The 22362-nt window shown below is 40.3% G+C and overlaps 1 protein-coding gene across 7 annotated transcripts in view; it reads right to left on the bottom strand.

The window, feature by feature from the left end:
- Nucleotides 1–7421: 7421 nt before the first annotated feature.
- The window catches only part of SLC25A27 (solute carrier family 25 member 27), a 29466-nt gene continuing 14525 nt past the window's right edge, over nt 7422–22362 (bottom strand). The window contains exons 7-9 of one of the 7 annotated variants that reach the window (XM_032463195.1): nt 18312–18404; nt 17168–17270; nt 7422–12115 (exon numbers count right to left, since the gene is read on the bottom strand). In XM_032463195.1, coding sequence (XP_032319086.1) covers nt 12044–12115; nt 17168–17270; nt 18312–18404 — 268 coding nt within the window. In that variant the 3' untranslated portion in view covers nt 7422–12043. The other 6 variants (XM_032463196.1, XM_032463197.1, XM_032463198.1 and 3 more) reach the window with 6 other exon arrangements.

The following is a 22362-nucleotide window of genomic DNA, read 5'->3' as shown; positions in this document are numbered from 1 at the left end:
CGCGCTCCGCGGTGTGGCTCTGAGCCCGGGGCTGACCCTCTCCAGTCGGAGCCTGTTTGATCCCCTGGGTGACTAGAGTTGTGATGAGGGTTACGTTAGATAAAGTATGAGCGTCTTTGGAGACTTAAAATGCCTCCTTCCCCACGATTACCCGGTCTGAGTTTCTTGGCTGCCTCGTTTGTCAATGTTGGAGGCATTTAGCCTTCACTTCGGCACGGAGCTAGCACAGAACTGGATTTATAGAAGAAGGTCCAAAGTGTCGTGGAGGTAACGTGACTTCAAACTCTCGGCTGTATCTGCTATGGCAGAGGGCCTTTTGGCTGGACTCTACTTTTTCCCACCTAAATCTTAACCGAGGTTCCCCCTAGAAAACTCTGTCAACGGGGAGGGAGCGGAATGGAAAAGTGCAGGTAAACTGAGGAGCTCCAGAGATACGTCTGCATTTGTGTTGATGTGTTTGTGCATTTGCAAAGTTAGGCACATTCATCGGGGTTTCTCATAGTTCCTCGTACTTTTCTGTTTCACTCCTTCACATTTTGAAATAGTCAAGAGAGAAAGTCAAGACAGTGCTTGCTATAACCCTGGCCTGAGAATGTAAATCTCAGTGTCTTCAGTCTATCCAGATTAGAGGTCACCAGGTGCTTCCAAAACCGCCCAGGCTTGCTTTGCACTTTTCACATCGTGTGACAGTTGTCTTTGGTCACTGTGTCATCCCACCAGCTTAAAAGCACACAATGAATGTTTAACAAAGGACTAAGAAGATAATCTGGCACTGTGTCCTTGATGGTGGAAGGAAAGAGTTCATTATATAACGGTCTTGTTATCATTTGGGATTGTTTGATCATAACATGGAATAATGGAGACTTCAACTAATCCTCTATTACAGTTCAGGCAGTATAAACCAGCTCTTAAAGAGACCACAGGGTTGTAGATAACAAGCTAAGCTAAGCAAATGACTTATGTGTTCTATTTAACCTGTCCCCCAACCACCTAACGTAACTCAGGGCCTTTAATCCTCAATGTGAATGTGCATTGTGTAGCTGATGGGCTGATCAGAGCCCCTTCCTCACATCCTCCCAGATACTCCCAGTGTCCCGCCTCTGCTGTGTCTATGGTAGCTAGCTTTACTTTGCTCTGTCTTGCTCTGCTGCTCGTCAGGAATTGAAAACTTTTAAAAAATCAGACCATTGCACAGTGAAGATTAAACTCTTGCTCTGTATTTCCCACACTTTATTAAGCAAAATATCTTGAGCTCCTCTTAGGCGTAGAGGGCTTTGGCTTCGGAAACAGTAAGAGGGAGTAATCTGATCTGAATACAAATGTTTAAATGAGTTAAAGGAGAAAAGGATAAGATGAGGGAGAGAATGTTTCTGGGAGATACTTGGACACTCTATTGTGAGTTGTTTAGAATTTTTTTATGGATGAAAGATGCAGGGAAATTGGGCAAAACAGATAAATCATACTTATTCTGTGCTATCTTAGATGTCCATATATAGAGAGCTCTAAGCAGAAACACAGTACACTTTAGACTCTATAGTTTCTAAACTACTAATTAGCCATTTTTAAAGATGCTTGCTTAGAAAATTACTGTTTAATAAATACTTTAAAAAATTATTCAAGTGAGACATACCCTGTTAAGAGAATGAAAAGATAAGCTAAAGGAAAAGACAGGGAGAAAATACTTGCAAACCACATGTCTGACAAAGGACTTGTATCTGCAATGTATAAAGTACTCTCAAAACATTAACAGTTAAAAAAAAATAGTTTGAAAATGGGCAAAGGATATGAAGAGACATTTCACCAAAGAGGACATACAAATGGCAAGAGGAACATAAAAAGATGTTCACCATCATTAGCCATTAGGGGAAAATGAATTAGAACCATCAGGTTAAATCACGACAAACCTAAGATAATGACTAAACTTAAAAATAGTGATAAACGTCAGTACTGACCGGAACATGGAAAAACTGGATCACTCACATTGTTGGTGGGGATGTAAAATGGTACAGCCACTTTTTAAAAACTAAATGTGTACTTGTCATTTGACCTAGCAATTGCACTTAGGTCCATGCAGAAACCTCTACACAAGTGTTTATAGCAGCTACATTCCTAATAGCCCCAAACTGGAAACAACCCAAATGACCTTCAATGGGTAAATGGTTAAACAAACTTCGGTAGATCCATGCCATGGCATACAACTCAACAATAACAAGGAAAAGTAATGAACCATTTCATGCAACAACTTGGAAAGTTCTCAGGGCAATTATGCTGAGTGAAAAAAAAATCCCCAAAGGTCACATACTGTATGATTTCATTTATAGACTGTTGAATTAAGGAAAGTATAGAGACAGAGGGCAAATGAATGGTTGTCAGGAGTTAGGGATGGGGGAGAGAGGGTAGGTGGGTATAAAGGGGGCAGCATGAAATTCAAGATATTCAAGTTCTGTATCTTGAAAATGGTAGTGGTTACATGAAGCTAAGAAGGTGATAAAATTGTATAGAACCAAACACACACACACACGCATGCGTAAAACTTGTAAAATTGGTGAAATCTAAATCTGTGGACTATACCAATGTCATTTTGCTGGTTTTGATTGTATACTATAGTTATTCAAGATATTATCACTGGGGAGGACTGGTGAAAGGTTCATGGGACTTCCCTGTACATGTTTTGCAACTTTATGTGAATCTAAAATTATTTCAAAATAAAAAGTTTACAAAAATTCTATGAAATTCAGATTTCATTGTCAATAACTGAAGTTTTGTTAGAACACACACACACAATTCAAGACTGTGCCGTTACAGGGGGACAACTAGAGTAGAAAGAGCAAGCCAGGGGAATGTCTATCTTCTTGTTTCCAGATCTGAAAAATGGGTCTCTTTATACAGACCTTACAGGATAAATTACATACAGTTAACATGTTTGCATTAAATAAATACTTGAGATGCAACAAAACACAGTAGAAAAAGCAAAGGCTTTAGATTTTGAAAGTGCCTGGTTCTCATCTCAGAATGATACGGACGATGAACTTTTCTAAGTCAGTTTGCTCATATATAAAAACGGAATTATACTTAACTTTATTATGAAGATTAAATGACCCACTATAGGTAAAAGTCCCACCACAGTAGATATATAATAAATTAGAGTTATTGGTAATTGAATAAAATAGAAATTTGAAATACTTTCTTAGTTCTTCTAAATTAAAGATTTAAAAATCTTAAATTAGATTTTTTAAAAATTAGCTTTATTGAGTCATAATTTACACACAATAAAACTCATTTTTATTGTGTAGTTTGATTTTTTGACAAATGTACACAGTTATAAATTTGTATGCAGTATGTGTTTGTAAATGCACATCACCACAGATGTACAAATATATAGGGCTGTAAAGGTTTACCACCACAGATAAAACATAAAACATTTGCATTATCCAAATATTTCCTTCAAGCTTTTTCCTAGACTATCTCCTCTGTCCATTATGGGCTCAGTCCCTGGCAACCACTGTCCCTGGCAACCACTGTCCCTATAGTTTTGCCCTTTTCCAGAATTCATATGGAAATGGAACCATATAGTTTGTAGTCTCTTATGTCTGACTTCCATCACTTAGCAGAATGCCTTTAAATTCATCCATGTTGTTGGTATCAATAGTTCATTTTTATGATTGAATAGTTTCCCACTGTATAGACATACAGTTATTCCCTAGATAATGGACTTTCAGGTTATTTCCAATTTGGGGTGATTATCCGTTTACCTCTGTAAACATACATGTACATGTTTTTGTGTTGACAGAAGTTTTCATTTCTCCTGGGTGAATACTTGGAGTGGTATTGCTAGGTCATATAGTAAATGTATGTTAACTTTATAAAAAACTATCAAATATTTTCTGAAGTAGTACCATTTTGCATTCCCACCATCAATGCAGGAGCTTTTCTGCATCCTCATCAGCCCTTGGTGTTGTCAGTCTTTTTCATTTTAGCTGTTCCTGTTGTCGGTAGTGATGTCCTATTGTGGTTTTAATTTGTATTTTCTTAATGATGTTGAACAGTCTTTATGTACTTAGCTGCCGTCGTGTGTCTTCTTTGGTAAAGTATCTGATCAATCCTTTGCCCATTTTTAAAGGAGTTGTCACCTTATTTATGAGTTGTAAGAGTTCTTATACAATCTCAGTGTACATTTTGTTATCAGATATGTGCTCTGTGTGTATTTCCTCTGTGTATGGTTTGTCATTTTCTTAATTGTGTCTTTTGAAGGGAAAAGTTTGCAATTTTGATGAAATTAAATTATTTGCATACTCTTTTCTTTAATAAGTGGTAGTTTTTGAGTCCCAACAAATCTTTGCCCAAACCAAGGTTTAAAAAAATTATTTCAAAGTTTTTTTTTAGAAGTTTTATAATTTTAGCTCTTGTATTTAGGTCTGTGATCCACTTTGACTTAATTTTTGTATATGTTGTGAGAAAAGGATTGAGGGTTTCATTTTATTTTTGCATATGAATATCTATAACAGACTATACTTTCCTGATCAAATTACCTTGAAACTTTTGCCAAAAATTATTTGACCATGTATGAGTGGGTCTATTCCTTGATTCTCTATTCTGTTCCATTGATGTATATGTCTTGTCTGTCTTTATGCCAATGCCACACTCTCTTGATTATTGTCCAAACTGATTAAAAGTCAAATTTGAAATTAGGTAATGCAAATCCTTCAACTTTGTTCTTTTTCCTCAAAACCGTTTTGGCTATTCAAGGTCTTTGCTTTTCCATATGTATTTTAGAATGCACTTGTCAATTTCTGGGGGAAAAAATCCCGTGGAGATTTTTATTAGGATTGTTTTGTAGATAGAGATCAGTTTGAGAGCAATACTGAGTTTTCCAATCCAAGGAAATGGTTTATCACTCCGCTGTTTGAAGTCTTCATTACTTTCTCTCGGCACTGTTTTATAATTTTCAGTGAACAACTCTTGCATACATTTTGTTAGATTTATGCCTAAGTTTTGCATGTTTTATGATGTTATTGTAAATGATACTGATTTTTAAAAATTTTTGGTTTCCAATTTTTAACTGCTAGTGTACAGCAGGTATATTTATATTTTTGTATATTGACCTTATATCTTGTGATTTTCTAAGACTCAGTTATTAATTCTAGTAGACTTTTTTGTGGATTCCTCAGAAATCTACACAATTATATCAGCTATGAATAAAGGCAGTTTTCTGCTTGCTTTCCAATATATATACTCTTTAGTTCTCTTTCTTGTCTCATTGTAATGGCTAAGACCTCCAGTACAGCTTTGGTTAGAATTGGTGAGCATGGATATTCTTGTCTTGTTCTTGATTTAGGGAGAAAGCCTTCAAGTTTTTACCAGTGTGATGTTAGCTGTAGGTTTTACTTAGATCCCTTTAATTAGGTTGAGGAAGTTCCTTTCTGTCCCTAGTTTGTTGAGAACTTTTATCATGAAAGGATATTGAATTTTATCATATACCATTTCACATTCTATTGAGATAACTTTTTTCTTTTTTTCTTTTTGTTTGTTAATAAGGTGAATTGTATTGATTGATTTTTGAATCTTGAACCAACATTGTATTCCTGGGATAAACCCCACTTAGGTATGATGTATTTTCCTTTTTACAATGCTGAATTCAGTTTGCTAATATTTTTTCACATCTATATTCATGGATTTTAAATCTTTTATTGATTTTTCTATTACAGTAAAACATACATAACACAAAACTTACGATTTTAACCGTTTTTAAGTATATACTTCAGTGGCATTCATTACATTCACCGTGTTGTGCGGCCATCACCACAGTCCATCTCCAGAACCTTTCATCACCCCAAACTGAAACACTCCACCAATTAAATACTAACTTCTCATTCTACCCCTCTCCAGCCCTGGTAACCACTATTCTACTTCATCTTTCTATGAATTTGATCATTCTAGGTGTCTCATACAAATAGAATCATATAGCATATGCCCATTTGTGTCTGGTTTATTTCACTCAGCATAAAGTTTTCAAGATGTATCCATGTTGTAGCATGTCTCAGAATTTCCTGGCTTTTTAAGGCTGAATAATATTCCATTGTATGTATATGCCACATTTTGTTTATCCACTCACCCGTTCATCTGTCAGTGGACATTTAGATTGTTTCCACCATTTGGTTATGTGAAAATGCTGCTATGAACATTGGTGTACAAATATCTGTTCAAGTCCCTGCTCTCAATTTTTTGGATTATATCTAGAAGTGAAATTGTTGGATCATTTAATTCTGTGTTTAATTTTTTGAGGAACCCCAATACTGTTTGGTATAGCATTTCACATTTTCGCCAGCAATGCTTAAGGGTTCCACATTTCTCCACATCTTCACCAACACTTGTTGTTTTCTGTTTTGTGTGGTTTTTTTTTTTTCAATAATAGCCATCCTAATGGGTGTAAAGTGGTGCTTTTTTGCATCTATGTTCAGAAGAGACATTGGTCTGTAATTTTCTTTTTTATAAATGGATTTAAGTATTTTATAGAGTAAGTAAACAAATGAGAAGTCAAGGATGTCCTAAAGCTTCCTGGCTGCAGCACTTGGTGTGTGGTGCAAAGGAGACCCTGAAAGAGCAGATTGTAAAGAGCAGGGAATTGCAACAAAAAGTACTGATTTAATGTTGTGAATTTTGAGCTCACAAGGACTGTGGGCCATCCTGGTGGAGATATAAAGTTGGCAATTGAGAAAACATGAGGAAAGCTGTTGAAAAGAGTAAGGCCCAGAAACACAGACAATGGAAACATCCACCACTTCCTGAGTGCCTATTATGTGCCTGGGAATTAGCAGCCCAAGTGCAGTGGCTACAGCCCCAGGACGGTGGGGCTCCTCCCAGAATGAGAGTGAACACTGAGGAGAGGGCCAAGAGCAGAGCCTTGAAGAACCAAAAGTTAAAGACTTGGCAGCAAAGAAACAGTCAATAGAGACTGAAAAATAGTTATAAAAATGTAAGATAAGTGACAGGAGGGAAGAGTGTCATGTAATCAAAGTAGAGTATGGTATCAAAAAAGAAGGGACTAGTTTTCCAATGTCTAACTGACTCCAGTTTTATTTTCCTCTTTTACCCGTAGCCAGTGAGCATGTCCATCACTGTAATATGCGTTATCCGTCCTTTTTAGACAGAGCAGAACTGGATTAATAAGAAGAGCTGTATTAAGTAGGATTAATAGGGAGTACCCCCATAAAATAAAATTTATAGCTATAAGGTATGAGTGTCCTTTTTGCTGATGTAAATATTTCAAACCTGACATTCTAAATTAAGCTACTTTCTATTTCAATTCTGGAAAATAAAGATTAAGATTTAAGAATCATCTCTAAATTTGTTATTATCATTTTAACTCAAAAACACACCAGGACAAAACCACACTGGGACAAAACAAAACCCTTCACAACCCATTAGGCGTTTTAAAACATTTATTTTAGAAACCAGAATAATGCACTATATTTACTCACAGATATTCCTGTCTGTTACCAGACATTTTCAGCAAACAGACATCTTTAAGCATCTTCATCTGCTTTTATCAAACCTTCCAAGTGGATCCTGCTGCTGTTGACAACCACAGCAGCCTGCTGGGGGTAGAGTGTGGGGAGAGAAAAATAATCACATATTCCTCAAAGTTCAGAAATAATAAGACACTCGAGTGGGCAAAGCATACGTTTGTGTGGTATCATACAAACAGCGATAGAATCTTCATACACACTCTAACATGAAGAATAATATAAACACATCACATTTATGAATCAACTATCCAACTATTTTGTATTATTTAAAACTATGAAGTTCTAGATTTTTGTAGAATGGCTATTAAACTGATGAATACTTCTTTAAGATTATAATAATTACATATGTTTAAACACACATGATCTTTTGGAAATGCAGCTAAGCGCTGCCTACGGTAAAGGGTCTCATGAAATCAAGCGTTACTGACCCGACATCATTATTCTGAAGGTAGGAAGAAAACGACGTATGACTTAATCACGTGTGCATAAATTTTTTTTTTTCCTCTCCACCCCTCAAAGTTTCTGAATTAACAAATACCTTCTAACTGACTTCTGTTTGAAGTCTCAAAGAGAAACAGAGTTGTGTTACATGGTCCTCCCTTGTGAGTTCATTCTGTCTGGGGGAAGAGGGCAGGCAGCCGGGCAGGCAGACAGCCAGCCAGACAGACCTCCACAGTAGGGGCAGCAGTGGGAGCACGGAGGTGCTGAAGATGCTGAAGGCTTCAGAGATCATTCTGGATGTGGAAGCAGGACTTCAGCAGCGAAAGCGAAGATGCGCGGGTGGCGGCGATGGAGGAAAGTGCGTGGAGTGCGCGGCGTGAACGCTGCCTGGGAAGCAGCCCCGTGAAGAGGGTCTCGGGAGAAATGGTGGGAGGGGGTGGCAGCGCGTCTGTGCGGAGGTGGAGGGCGGGGACCCAGGGGAACGCACAGCTTAGAGAAAGGGGTCTTGGAAATGGTATTAGAGCTTTTAATCTTTACTGTGCGTGCGTGCGTGTATGTGTGTGTGAGAGAGAGTGAGAGTGAGGAGTAACTGAAGGCAGGAATGTGGCGTGACATACCCAGAGCTGCCTGAAGGAAGATGACTGTGCTGTTAGGTGAAGGAATGATTTCCAGCCACATAAAAAAATCTGATTCTACTGTAAGGCCTGAATAAAACTCCCAATCTTGCAACATGAGAATTTAATTAAATCCAGGAAAAACAAATCCCAATACGTTTTTTTAATCCTACTCTTTCCCATATGACCTTAATATAATGCCCCCCTTCAAGTATAGGCATGTTGGAAGATTCCAGAGTTCAGTCACTTCATCTTATAAAGAAACGGAAATCAAGAGAAGTGAAGGGACTGGACCCAGTTTTACTGCTTTGTCAGGAGAACCCGAAACAGGGTAAAAGGCTTTAGAATCCATGTTTTACCTTTTCTCCACATCACCTGGCATTCAGTAATAATAATATTTGTTTGGCAATCATTTTTAAAGAGTTCTGGTTTAATTGGGGAGAAGAGAATCAAGTATTTTTGCCCCCAACTTTTTTGTCCTGCCAAGTATTAAAATTAAACATTTTTCCAATGGAAGTCCTGAGGGAATCTGTTTTTATTAACAGAAAAGAACGTGTATAACTATTAACTATTTCCATTGTAAATAAATGGTTATGCTTAAAAGTTTGAAGATGACAGAAAAGCAATTTTTTTTTTTTTTTTTTTTACATTTAAAGCCTCCCTGAATTTGCTTCCTTTTTTCCTTGACTAAGTGAAAGAAGTTTCAGGCTATTCTTATGATAGTCACAGATCTCCAAATAATGAAGACAAAATTAACTGATTCACATTCTGTGTAACTTTTGTTGACTACCAAATAGCAAACAAATGCTACCAATGAGAGTAGAGATTTCTGTAAAAACAAGACATAATCCTACTACTAGTGGCTTATAATCAAATAGGATTTGGAGCCCTTGATAAAGACGCTTTATTCCTCATTGAAAGCAAATTTAAGAAATGTTATCTCTTCATTTAGATATATATGCTAATTCACTTATATGTATAAGGAACAAAGAACTGTATATAATTAAAAATAATATATATTTCTCAACGAGAAAAAAATCACTTGGGAAGAGAAAAAATGTGAAAGCCAAGCAAAGAAAACTCAGTGTTAAGTATTATCGATACTAAGCTGAACATAAATACCACATAGAGTTGTGTTATAACAAGGAAGTGAGATTGAAAGGTTAAATCTTTCAGTAATGGAGACAAAATTACTGAAATTTTCATTTTTTTTTTTAATTTCCTGTGGGTCATTTTGGAGAGGAACAAGATCATTTCAAGTTGGTAAAATAAAGCAAAGTTCCAGGAGACATTAATGAATATGATTTCACTGGAAAAGTGTGAATGTGATGGGACAGATGTGTTGGATATACAGGGTTTGGTCAGATTCTGGAGGGTCTTAACATTAAGCTAAAGCACGGTGACTCCACTCTAAAATGTACGGTAAAAGCAATTCAAATACATTTTAAAATGTGTAAGACAAAAAATGCCGTAAAGAAAAACCTGTTTTTGGAAGATTCAGTAGCACTGGACTGGGTCTGGGTTGTTGTGAAGGTAACGCAAGGCATTTACTCGGTACCTAATCAGTGTACTGTAACTGTCGGTTGGAATAATAATTGGGAGATCTGTATTTTCATCCTGGCTCTGCTCCTAACTTACCAGCAGGATCAACTCTACCTCTCTGGGCCTCAGTTTCCTAACATATAAACGACAGAGTTAAACCAGATGAACCCAAAGAGTCTCTTCAGGTTAAAAAATTCCAGTTATTCACGTTGAATCCAGATCTCAGGGAGCAGTCTCAGTACTTAAGTGATGTTTTCACCTCAAGCCCCTCAAGGAATAAAGCTAAATAAATTTTTTCATGGTCCAGTTTGCATATCATTATTTTGATCCAGTATTTACTTGATTTAAAAAATTATAAAATACACACAAAAAACCAACACAGAACAGTTGAGAACTTAAGTACATAGTATTATTTTAAAGATATTTAACAACTCAATTCATACAGGTTGACAAATGCAATGGAAAGTAAGACCCCTATGGATTTTAAGAGATTAAACTCCACATTCTGCAAATCTTATATAAAAAAAAAGCCAGTAAGCCTGCATATTAGTACATCACATTAAAATATATTTTAAAGTGTACTTCCCCTCTTAAATGGCAGTGATTATGCAATCGTGCGACCACAGAGCGCTTGTATACTTTTTCTGTTCAGCATCATCCATGTCCATGATGAATTCTGTTCGCTCAGCTCCAAGGTCTTTCCTGGATCTGAGCTTTCTGAGTTTTCCTGTAACTGCCTGTAACTGCAGCCACCCTTCCAGGAATGCCCGCTGTCTGAGGCTGGGGGAACAGGTGGCCCAGAGGCAGGTCTGAAGAACTCGCTCCCCTTTCTAAGAAAAGGGATGTGATTCAGACATACCTGTATACCACAGGCAGTTTGTCCTTGTCACTTTTTAGGCAGGCAGCTTTGTCAAATTAAGTAAAATTCAGGCTAGAGACAGCTTTAGTGTGATTTCTGAGTTCTCTCTCTCTCTGGGGCCCCTAGTGTCAGGGATGGGAGATTAAGAAAGGATGTGTGTCAGAAGGGGCTGACTGCATCTTAGCCTTGCTTTTAAAATGCCACCGAAAGGCGGATGATAACAGATGTTTCTTTACAAAAGGACCCGTCCACCTGAGCTTTCATCGAGTGAGCTGCGTTTTTCACACACTGAGATTCTTGAGCCCTAGGGAATGGGATATGTGACAAAGCAAACACTCCTCTCTGTTTTCCTCCAGGTCGGATCTGCGGCTGCCGGCAAGGCCTTAGCCTGCGCCGCGGAGCACTGACCAGTGAGCACAGATCACCTGCCGGCGGGGCACTGACAGAAAACCGCTTCTTCCCCTGAGATCCAAACATCACCTCTACGTGATGTTTTTCATTCTCCTGGCAAGAAAAGGTACGTCAGCTTCCGTCCACACTAGGGCACCTTAACGTGTTCATTCACTCACCTCCCTTTAATTTACAATGTGTACACTTTCACAGCAACAGAAAAGTGACTTAATCAAAGTTCAGTCGTAAACACCGACGTAACGGGTCACGTGTCTTGGTCGCTCTGTGTGTTTCCACATTCCTGTTGCCTGCTTCAGGTTTGCGAGGCCACCCCCTCTTCTGGCACTTGCTCCTCTAAGCAGGCCCTTCAGCAGAGAATAGGATCTTGAAGCTCAGGTCTTCTCGCTCAGGGTAAGTGGTGGAGACTTGATTCTTTAGGAAATGCAGTGCTGGGTCTCACGGGTTGGCCTTGTGTGATTCCAACCAGATTGCTTTTGAACAAAAAGAGGAGTCAAAGAGAACTTGGGTTTCCAGATAAAAAATAAAGTGCTGCCCCCTATAAATCACAGTCTCTGTGGAGTAAGGTGTCTTCCTAAAGAGGTAGAAACAACAGGGGGATGTGCTGCAGATGCCCATATGTCAGTGACACTGAACACTGTATCTTTAAGGGCTTAAAATGGACTGACTCCACTCATCTCTCTGATTTTTTCATAAGTAAGCCAGAACACCAGTGACCAAGGAGTCTGAAAGATTAACCAAAGAAGTTAGTGCGTATTTCAAAGCAATTATAAATATTCTACATATAGGCATACACATCTTTGCATGACAAAGTCATTTTGAATCTACTTAGGCTGCAAACAAATACGTTGGTATTCCACCTTTGGAGAGCACTGTATAACTGGCAGAGCATTTTCATGTCATTTCTCACTGATTTCTCTGAGCAATTTACATCGGAAAGGAAAGGGACTGATACCCTGATTTTACAGATGAGGACACTGAGTGTTAGCAATCAGACGTCTGTCAGCAGGTGGAGGCACTAGACCGTGGGCTTCTGGCTTCCACCCCAGGGTTCTCTGTGCTGAACCATCACTAGATAAAAGGCTGGGAGCTGTCATTCCTGAACTGGGCTCCTTTCATCTGTATGTAGCTGGTGTACGGAGCAAGACAAGGAGGCACTTAAGAACTCGAAACTCAAGATGAAAGATTATTGTTTGAGAGGCAGGTCATAAAACCAACACCTGATGTGTTACAAAACAAATATAAAAATTCACATAAATGGAGATAAGTGCTTTCAGCTTAGAAAGAACTGACTATGAAGGTGTAACTATGCCAAAAGGAATTGTAAGGGGATGAGGGTTATTCAATAATAAAAGATGAAAACGCTGAAGACACAGAGGGAGATCACAGAGTAAACACTGCCTGGCAGTAACCATCAGGGAAAGTGTGTCTTGGGTCCAGTTCCTATCTGGTTTGGTTCATAGGTTAAGGGTAATATTGATCAGAGAGAAATTCTAGTCACACTCGAGTAGGGAAGTGAGCTTCAGCAGTTAGAATGTAAAATGTATTTGGTGGGAGAGTTTGTAAAGGAATATTTATGTCACACGTGTTTGGAAATATTGAGCAAGTTACACAGGTAGACTGAGAATTTACTAGTGGATTTAGGGGAACACATCTTGGTCAGTTAAATGTACAAAGATGCAGACAAAGTAAAGAAGCTGTGACAATACAGTATTCTGGTGACAATAAAAATGAAGGGAGCCAAGGATCTAAGTGCCGCTGGACTAGAAGCAGAGGTCTTAGTTAAGAACGGACTGCGCAGTCATTCCTAATGGCTCTGCTAGTCAGCCTTCAGGAACCAAACTACAGCAAGTGAAATAAATATGAACCAGGGAGTGAGCAAAGCGAGGCCGTAGGACCTCGACCTACTGGAAGGGACTGGGACGGAGTTTAACTGGGCTCTGAAGGGAAGTTCAAGAGGGAGATCATATAACCAAACAGCATCGTAGCATAATAACGGGACAGACTGAGGCTCTTTGCAGAAGCTCATGTAGGCAGGACACGCTTACTTGGTTTTTCCCTACTGGCACAGTGGTCCCACTGAAAATAATCCAGGTGTATGTGAACCCATGTTGTCATAACTGCTGGGGGAAAAAAGCAGTTTTTCTCCATGCCTGTTACTGTGCGGCTGAGCACAGAAGGGCTCTCAGGTTGATCTTCTTCAAAGTTAAGTTTACAAATAAGCTCTTGCTGTTACCATTCTCTGTTCAGCAAGCAACCTTCTGATCATAAGTTGGCTCCCCAGACAGCTTGAATTTAGCTGTCCAGAGGACTGTGGCATCTGGACCATTGGCCAAGTATGTTTCTCGGTGTGGATGAGCCAGTGTTGTGGCACCGTCATCAGTTTCAGTGAGTTCAGCTGAAGGGAATCTGAGTGTGCAAGGCCAATTTACTTGGAAGTACTCACAACACAGGCTTCTAAGCTCACGGTCCTGCCCGGTGAAGGACCAACAAGGCAGCGCCACCCTGGTGCTCTTTGGTGGTGAGCCAGCCTGTCTCTGGTAACACCTCTCCATCAGCACACGCTGCTCTCTTTTTCTTTTAAAACTTCTATACCAAGCTGCAGGATCTTGAGAAACTCAGTATATTCTGTCTTAGGAGCATGTGTTTAGAGTTGAACAGCCCTGCAGTCATTTCCCAGCTCTGCCATATACTAGCTACCTGAACTTGAATGAGTTTCTTATACTTTGAGCTATGTTTTTCTCATCTGAAAAATGAGGATAACACCACCTGTTCTACTAGGTTCTTGTGAGACTTAAAAAATCATTAATCTGTGTAAGGAGCTTTAGCCCAGAGCTTGTCATATATTAAGTACTCATTTTGGGGGTCATTTATACATCCTGGGTCTCATATGTGAAGAGAATGGGTCAGATGAAGGGGTCTCGGGACTCCCTTGTACTTGGATATTCTGCCTCCTCTCACCTCTTGTGACCCTAATTTTGTTTTCCATCCATGGTCTCACCCATCCTCATCCTCTCCCACACTAGAAACATCAAAGTCCCATTTCCTTCTTTCCCTTGCTCCCTTTTTCCGTATGATCAGTTCCTAAGTCCTGAGGAGTCAACCATAAATGTCCCTGGCATCTGTCTTCTCTCCACGTGTACCGTCAGCTCCTGCCTGCACCACTGCCCAAGCCTCCTCTCGTGCATTCTGGCCTTCAGAGCATCTTCTGCATGGCTGCCACAGTCATCCTGTCCCCCAACAAATCTTAGTACATCACACCCACATTTAAACAGCTGGCTGCTAACTGTTGGGTTTCACCTAAACTACTGAACTTGCCCCACAAGGTCCTTCTCAGCCTGGTCTTTAAGTTCACCTCTAGCATCCTCTCCCACCACCTCCCCTCTGAGGACCTGTCCTTCAGCCGCATAGAATCTTCGGCAGTTCCTGCAGGCGTATCGGGTCCACACATGACTTGATGCCTCTGCTCATGGTGCTGTTTTGGACAAACACCTACTGATCATTCAAAGCTCAGATCCAGTATCACCTCTGGTAAGCCTTTTGGGACTTCCCAAAGGGTTAAAACCATTTTACTCCACTCCCTCTGTTCTCACAGTTTGTCCATAGCACTGGCAAAACACTAACATGGCCTCCTCAGTAAGACTATGTCCTCTGGAGTCAGACTGACTGGGTTTGAGTCCCTGAATCCAGTAGTTAATACCTAGACTGGCCAAGTTATTTAGACTCTGTAAGCCTGTGTCTCCTCCTCTGTAAAAGAGAGATAATAGTAACCCACTAAACAGATTGTTGGGAGAATTCAGTGAGTTAAGCCACGAGCATGGTTAGCACGGTGCTGGCCATGTACCACGTGACTCAATGACATTAGCTTTGTAAGTTCTGTGATCTGAGCTGCTGCCATGTCTGTCTGCTCTCATCGCATTGTAAGCTCCTCTAGTGCAAAAAATAGACATCTCATTCCTTAGTGTTACCAGCACTTACAATAGCGCCTGGCCTAGCAGGCCAAGTCAAAATTTTCCTTTCCACTAAATATCCACAGATTTGAGATAATTTCAAAGTATAATCAAGACAATCAAAATAATGTTTTACAAGTTAGGTCTGCTTTTGTGTCTGACACTGCCAAGGACTTGGCTACGAGCTTCATGTTAATAGACGGATGCCTACCACCCTCGGTGATGCCGTTTATCCCCAGAGCTTCTGCTGTCGCCTGCAGGTAGACAGTGCTCAGATCTGAATCTCCATCCTTTTCATTCTAAGATCCAGGCCAATATATTAGTCTAGTGACCTAGGCATCTCTTCTTAGATGTCCTGTGGGTATTCCCAAACCTAACACATCTAAACGAAACCTGTTATTCTACCACAAAATCTTTCCTACAAATGGTCCCCACTGTAGGAAATGACCTCATTTGTTGCTGAGGGCAGGAATCTGGGAATGAAGCCGACTTTCCCTTGTCTTCTCCACCCATTTCCCCATCCCCATCCCGTCATGTTTTCAGTTCCTTCCTGCCTCCTAGATATCATTTAAATCTACCTTCCTCTGTCCCCACTGTTACACTGTAGTCCAAGTTGTCATTCTCTCTCGTCTGTCACTACTCCTGGTCTTTCTCAACCCACGCGGCAGCCAGAACGGTCTTCCCAAAGGCACACAAGTCACCAAGCCAACGCCCCTCACTCTCATGGGTCCCACGGCCCTCCCCAATCTGGTCCCTGCCTCTCTCCGGCCTCCCTGTGCAGCTCTCCTCCGCATCTCCGTGCCTCGGCTGGCTGGGTTTCCTTAAGTTCTCTGCACTCATCATGTTCTTTGTCCACTCCACCTATTTCCTCCCCCTAGAAAGTTCTCCTCTGCCCTCTTCACCTGGCTAAGTCCTGTTCATTCTTCAGATCTCAATTCCAAAGTCCATTCTCCAAGGAGGTTTTCTTAATCTCCCAGCCCGGGCTCCACTTACTTGCTCTGTATTTTCATAGCACCGTGCACTTTCCCCCACCACTCGTCACTTCTAGCTTCTTGCTCAGTTTTGTCCTGACCAACACCGGAAGCTCCATCACTAGAGCAGGGGCTGAATCTCTTCTGTTCATCCCAAAGCCAGGCTTGGAGTACAGGGCTTTGCATGGAGTCGGTGCTCAATTAATATTATTATATTATATTGTGTAAAGTTTTGATTGCTTGAATTTCTAAACCCATGACTCATTCATTCTTTCAAATATGTTCTAACTTACAAAATACTTGAGTACCCTGTTTTGTTACATTATGTTACTTACCTAAGTCTATCTCATTCTATACCTTAGTTCATGTCGGTTAAAAAAAGAAGCATTAAACCAAATTAAAATGAGATAATGCTTTCTCACTAAGCAGAGCTTTGTGGTACTAAGTATTAATGGGTAATGCAATGTTTACCATGAAAGTAACAAATTTTGTTTCAAACAGTAACATTTTCATAGGAATGGCCTCTAGTATGACATCTGTCTCAAACTAGAATATTTTGGCTAAACAGCAAACGGCTTTACATTTCAGAACAATCTATCCACTGACTTTATCACAACAGAAATATCAACCTATTCATTTCTGATGTAGCTGAATTATTGTACCTTCATCTACCAAGAAAGGTAACAGGACTCTGAGGAGAGGTGAAAGAAAACAAAAAGAGATACAGAAAAGAAAGAACCATGGTTTGGGAGCAGAACCATGCCAAAAACCAGAAGAGAAAAAATGGAAATATTTACAGATTGGAAGTAATTTAACAAAGAAAACAAAAAGAAAGGCAGGAAAAACCAGACTTTACCATTCGCAGCCAAGACGGTAAAAAGCCTTTATAAAGACTCATGAATCCCTCTCCTTGAACAGCTTGAATCAAGCAGTCAGTTGATGACTTATACAAAAGGCCCCTAAAAAGGAAAGAAAACAATTTGGCTAACTTTCTTGTGTATAAATAGGTGTATAAATAAATTTTTTTTAAAAAGTCTTAGGAAATGTACTTAAAATTTTTCTGCTAGTTTAGAACAAGTACTTTTTGTGGTTCTAGGTATATGTAGATTACTTCTGTCAAGTTTAAAAATATTTTCAAGGTTGATTCTTCTGATTCACCCTGCCCTTGGTCTTATAACTTAGACTTCACTCCACCTGACCTAGTCCAGAGAGAATATACTGATTTCCATCAAATCAAATGACCCATGTTATACTAAGTGAAGCAAGCCAGAAAGAGAGAGAAAAATACCATATGATATCACTTATACGTGGAATCTAAAAAAAAAAAAAAAAGACACAACTGAACTTATTTACGAAACAGAAACAGAAACAGACTCACAGACATAGAAAACAAACTTACGGTTACCAGGGAAGAAGGGTCGGGGGAAGGATAAACTAGGAGTTAGGGACTGGCAGATTAAAAACTACTATATATAAAATAGATAAACAACAAAGTTCTACTGAATAGCCCAGGGAACTGTATTCAATATCTTGTAATAACATATATTGAAAAAGAATATGAAAAGGAATATACATCTATGTATAACTGAATCACTTTGCTGTACACCAGAAACTAACGCAACATTGTAAACTGCCTATAGTTTAATTTAAAAAAACAAAAAGCAAATTACCCATGTTACCTGTAAGTCATAAGCTTCTGAGGAAAGTGATCTGTAAATTCTCAACAGAGTATATTTTTCAGAAACTCTTTGAAAACAGCAAAGTCACAATAACACCTTGTATCTAAGTAACATGATCATTAAATTAACTTATTTCCCCAAATGCACAGTACTTTTTGGTCAAACATAAAGCAGGAAATTGCATAAATACAATTTCCTGGTTGAACACACAAACACAACATAAACACAAAAATACAGTTCTATCAATACAGGGAAGTGCCTTTAAAGAACAATATTATTAGAGACATTCAGATACATGGATACTGAAGACTTTGTATCTACCTTCCTTGTTTATCTCGTGGTTGATTCATTATTCGGCTTTTGATGACATCGGCGGGTGTCCCCAGAATAGAAGCTACCAGTCCAGAACATAAACTATACATACAAATAAATGAAATTGAAAGATAATATGTAGCAGGCTCTAAATTTTAAGCAAAGGGGATTTGATATTTAGAAAGAATGGAATACTAAATCTATCACTTACAATATTCTTCATAATAACACTCTTTTAGCTTAAAAATCAATGCTAAGTTAATTCACTAAAGAGGTAGAGGAAAAAAAATTAAAAGAATGTCTGGTCAACAAACATACACTGAATGCCTGCTGGTGGCATTCAGGCACTCTTCTACGCAGTAAAAAGGACAGATGAGATCCTGTCCCTCAAGGCACTTAAACGGGGAGAGGCAGAGGAGAAATGAGTAATTTCGGATGCAGTTAAGTGCTGTGTGAGGTGGGATCGTGTGATAGGGAGTAAGCGGGTGATGGGCAGTCATGGAAGGCTCTGGGGTGATGGCAGGTCTTGACGTAGGTGCTTCTGTCTCACCAGTCAGACGAGACAAAAGCAGCAGGCAAAAAAGGCTAACTTGGGTCTGATTTTATTCTAGACCTGCAGGGAAGTCACTGAAAGAATTGTAAACAGGGGAAATCACATAATTTGGTTAATAATCACTCCTTCTTGAGAAAGGCTTCTTGTCATTACTCAAAGCAGACAGAATGGCTGGGGCCAAGCCACTGCAGAGTAAATCAAGATTGTGTGAGTGAGTGACTAAAATGTGAAGAAATTAACAAGCAGTTCATCCATGTATGTGGGCGTGAGAGAGGCAGTACAGGAACATGATGGAAATTCCATAACCAGAAAAGCCAGGAACTGCTGGCAGCTTTTCCAGGAGAAACAGAGATGGTGAGACGAGGGGTGGTGGTCCGGCGTCACAGGAAGTGGAAGGCCCAGGGCCCGGGAGCTGGCAGCCGGGTCCACAGACTGGGATCAGGGGAGCAGGAGGAACAGCTTCGGTTGGGCCAGTGGGAAGCTGGAAAGGAAAACTGTCGAAAACTTTTCTGTCCTTCTGGAACATCAACTACCTCACAGAGATCAGGACCACTGAATTCTGTGCCCATCAAGGCCTTTGAAGTTTCTAAATCTCCAGGGTCAGGAAGTTGACGCTGTGTTAGGAATCCTCATACTCTCTTACCCTGAACTGTGGTCACAGAAAGTACCAGACTCTTTCTGACTCCCTTGGGCCAGGAGTTATCACTCAAAGGAGGAACGCACTTTCGAAATACTTGAATTCAAGAGAAGGATCCTAGTGACCTATTTACATATTCCAGCAAATGACCCAACTGTGCATATAACTTTCCTTGGGTCTCTGTGCACACGACAGGCATTGCTTATGTGGGAAGAGCTTCCGGTTTCACCAACTGTATCCCAGTAGGTGCAGCCCACTGCACTTTCCTGTTTGTTCAGATTCTCCCAATATCAAAGTTTAACATCATTGATTTCAATATACCTTCATGTTTTCACACAGAAACGTCTCCATTAACATGAAATTCATCCAAGTTCTGAAACTTAGGTCTACCAGAAACAGCATACAAGACCAATCAAGAGGTAAGGAAGAACAAGGCAACAGGGTAGAAACAGATACACAGTTCCCCCTCTTTGCTCTGAAGGTTGGAGGGAGACACTGCACTTGTTCGTTTGCCTCAGAGAGGCCGGGTGCCAGCTCAGCCTCACGTGTAAGTGCCGAGAGTGGAAACTACCTCTGCCAGTGTTCATAGTATTGATACGTTCTATGTTTAAAACGTAAGTAGCCCTCATTAATAAGTCGCCATTAATTAACTTATTTAGGATTAAAGGATTTGTTTTTACCTGCATACTAACCACACCAAGGACCCCCTTCAGCACGTGTGGCCCCATCTGGCACACACAGACCCTAGGAGGCAGCTGCGAGTGCCCCGCCTCATCCTCTTCTTATTAAACGGTTTTCAGGAGGTAGTGTGACCTGGCTAGACTCCTTTGAAAAGGTAAACATTAAAAGAGAGCAAATAATGTATGAAGGAGGCCTCAGGTAGGATGGTGCCTAGAGTCAAAGTGAGAAGACAGGACGATAAAAGGAACGTCAGTTTCACAGCTACTTGAAATGAACATTGCTGCTTCTGGCTACCGACCTGTGTCATAGCTCCTTGCTGGGGACACCCCAGAGAGAAGCCCAGGGTGTGGCTAAAGGGATAATGGAAAGAGAGCGATTGGGGGTGTCTTCTGTTCTCTCCAGGAGACCAGATGGCTATCTGCAAGGCCAGTCTGTAATATTCCATCAGCACTGGTCAGGGTCAGCCATCCTCTCCAGGAGCAACTAGATAATCATGCTCGTGTATCGTCTTCACACAGTGTAGGCTCGCCCTTTGCACAGTCTCACCTCTCAATAGCTTCACGCTTTAAAAAGAGAGATAAGGGGGTGGTTCTGGCTCTTCTGTTCTCGATAATGCCCAGACCATTAATTCAGTGCCCTGCCTTTCCTCTGCCTCTCGTATTAACACACCTTGCCACCTGCCTCCCCACCTCACTGAAATCCTAGCCACCGTCTCTGCTGCTCCTGCCCTGGCCCAGAACTTCATTTTATTTACCCCACTGTTTTTAAGTATAAAAGTATACAGAACATACAACTTAAACCATTTTAGCCGTATTAAACCACACAGTTCAGGGCTTACACCATTTTTATTCCTCTTCATATGAGATTCCTTTTCCCCAGATGTTGATGGCTCATATAAATCTGCCTGATTGCACAGCTACAGGCCCCTCAGACCCCCATGAGCACTCATTCTGTCCTGTGACACTGCACTGTTTATCTCCGTAGATGTGAGTTCGTGGGTAGCAGCCTTGGAGCTGCCTCACATACCCACATACTTATCCCAACCCATTTAAATACCTGATCTAGGGAGCTCAGGAATGAACCAAGTACCGATCATCCCATGTTCGCAAAACCTCAATCAGAGAACAGCGGGGTGAAGTTATTTCAGATTAGGGCTGGAAGACAGTGATGGGGAATCTTACATCTTTCCAAAAAAGACAGATCCGTTAGGTGGAGCAGCGCACATTAGGCGGATTTACACCTGCTGAGAAATCCTTGAATCTTAGATTAGAAGTGTGGTATTTCAAAGACCGTTTGGGTAGAAAGACAATGAAAAAGAAACAGAGGTACCACCGCTGTGGCCCTGTCAGACCTGAACACCCTGCTCCCAGAACAGATCGTGACGCTGAAACAGACAAGCCTCTCGAAGGATGAGAATATCTCACGAGATGACTTGACTGGCTAGTAACTGGGGAAGAAAGTCTCACAGGCAGAGAGGACAGCATGAACAAAGGTAGTGAAGGGAAGAAGGCCAGGGTGGCACAGATGTCATACAGGTGTTTACAGGCACAGGGGTAACAGAGGCCTAAAATCCTCACTTGTCTCTGTGCAAAAAGAGGCTGGACTGACTACTGGCTACAGAAAGGATGGCGTAGCTTGTGAACACACCTGGGTGAGAGTTTGGAACATGAAAGAAAGGTGAGCAAAGACATATATAGAGAGATTGCCCTAGCAGCACCAAAGATAATACTTATTTTAAAAGAGAATGAATGAAGAAAAACTACTCTAGGAAAATTAAGTTAAGGTGAACCTGAGATTCGGAATCATTTATATCTATATCTTTATCTGTGTATCTCCAAGTGTCATTGATTTGGCAGTATTAATATTCTTTGGGGGTTGTCTAAACAGCATAAAGGGTTCTAGAATTTGGAAACAAGATGAGTAGCAAAATAAAAATCACTATAATGTTAAGGACATGATATAGCTACAAAGTAACTCACTCTGATGGATGATGTGAAGTCATGCTGCAAAGAACTGAAGGTACTGCTCCTTTCTAGGATGAAGACATCTCTGTCCATCAGGAGCCACAGCCCTCAAAACAATTATCTGTCTCCTCGGTAGGCCCCTCCAGGTGGTTATTTTTTCTCTCCTCCTCCCCCCGAACTCTACAGTAAGTGGCCACTTTTTTTTAGCACTTACTGTACAGTGTT

The sequence above is a fragment of the Camelus ferus genome, chromosome 20 (genome assembly GCF_009834535.1).
Source record: "Camelus ferus isolate YT-003-E chromosome 20, BCGSAC_Cfer_1.0, whole genome shotgun sequence".
Lineage (NCBI taxonomy): Eukaryota > Metazoa > Chordata > Mammalia > Artiodactyla > Camelidae > Camelus > Camelus ferus.
This window is presented reverse-complemented; position numbering and strand designations above follow the sequence as displayed.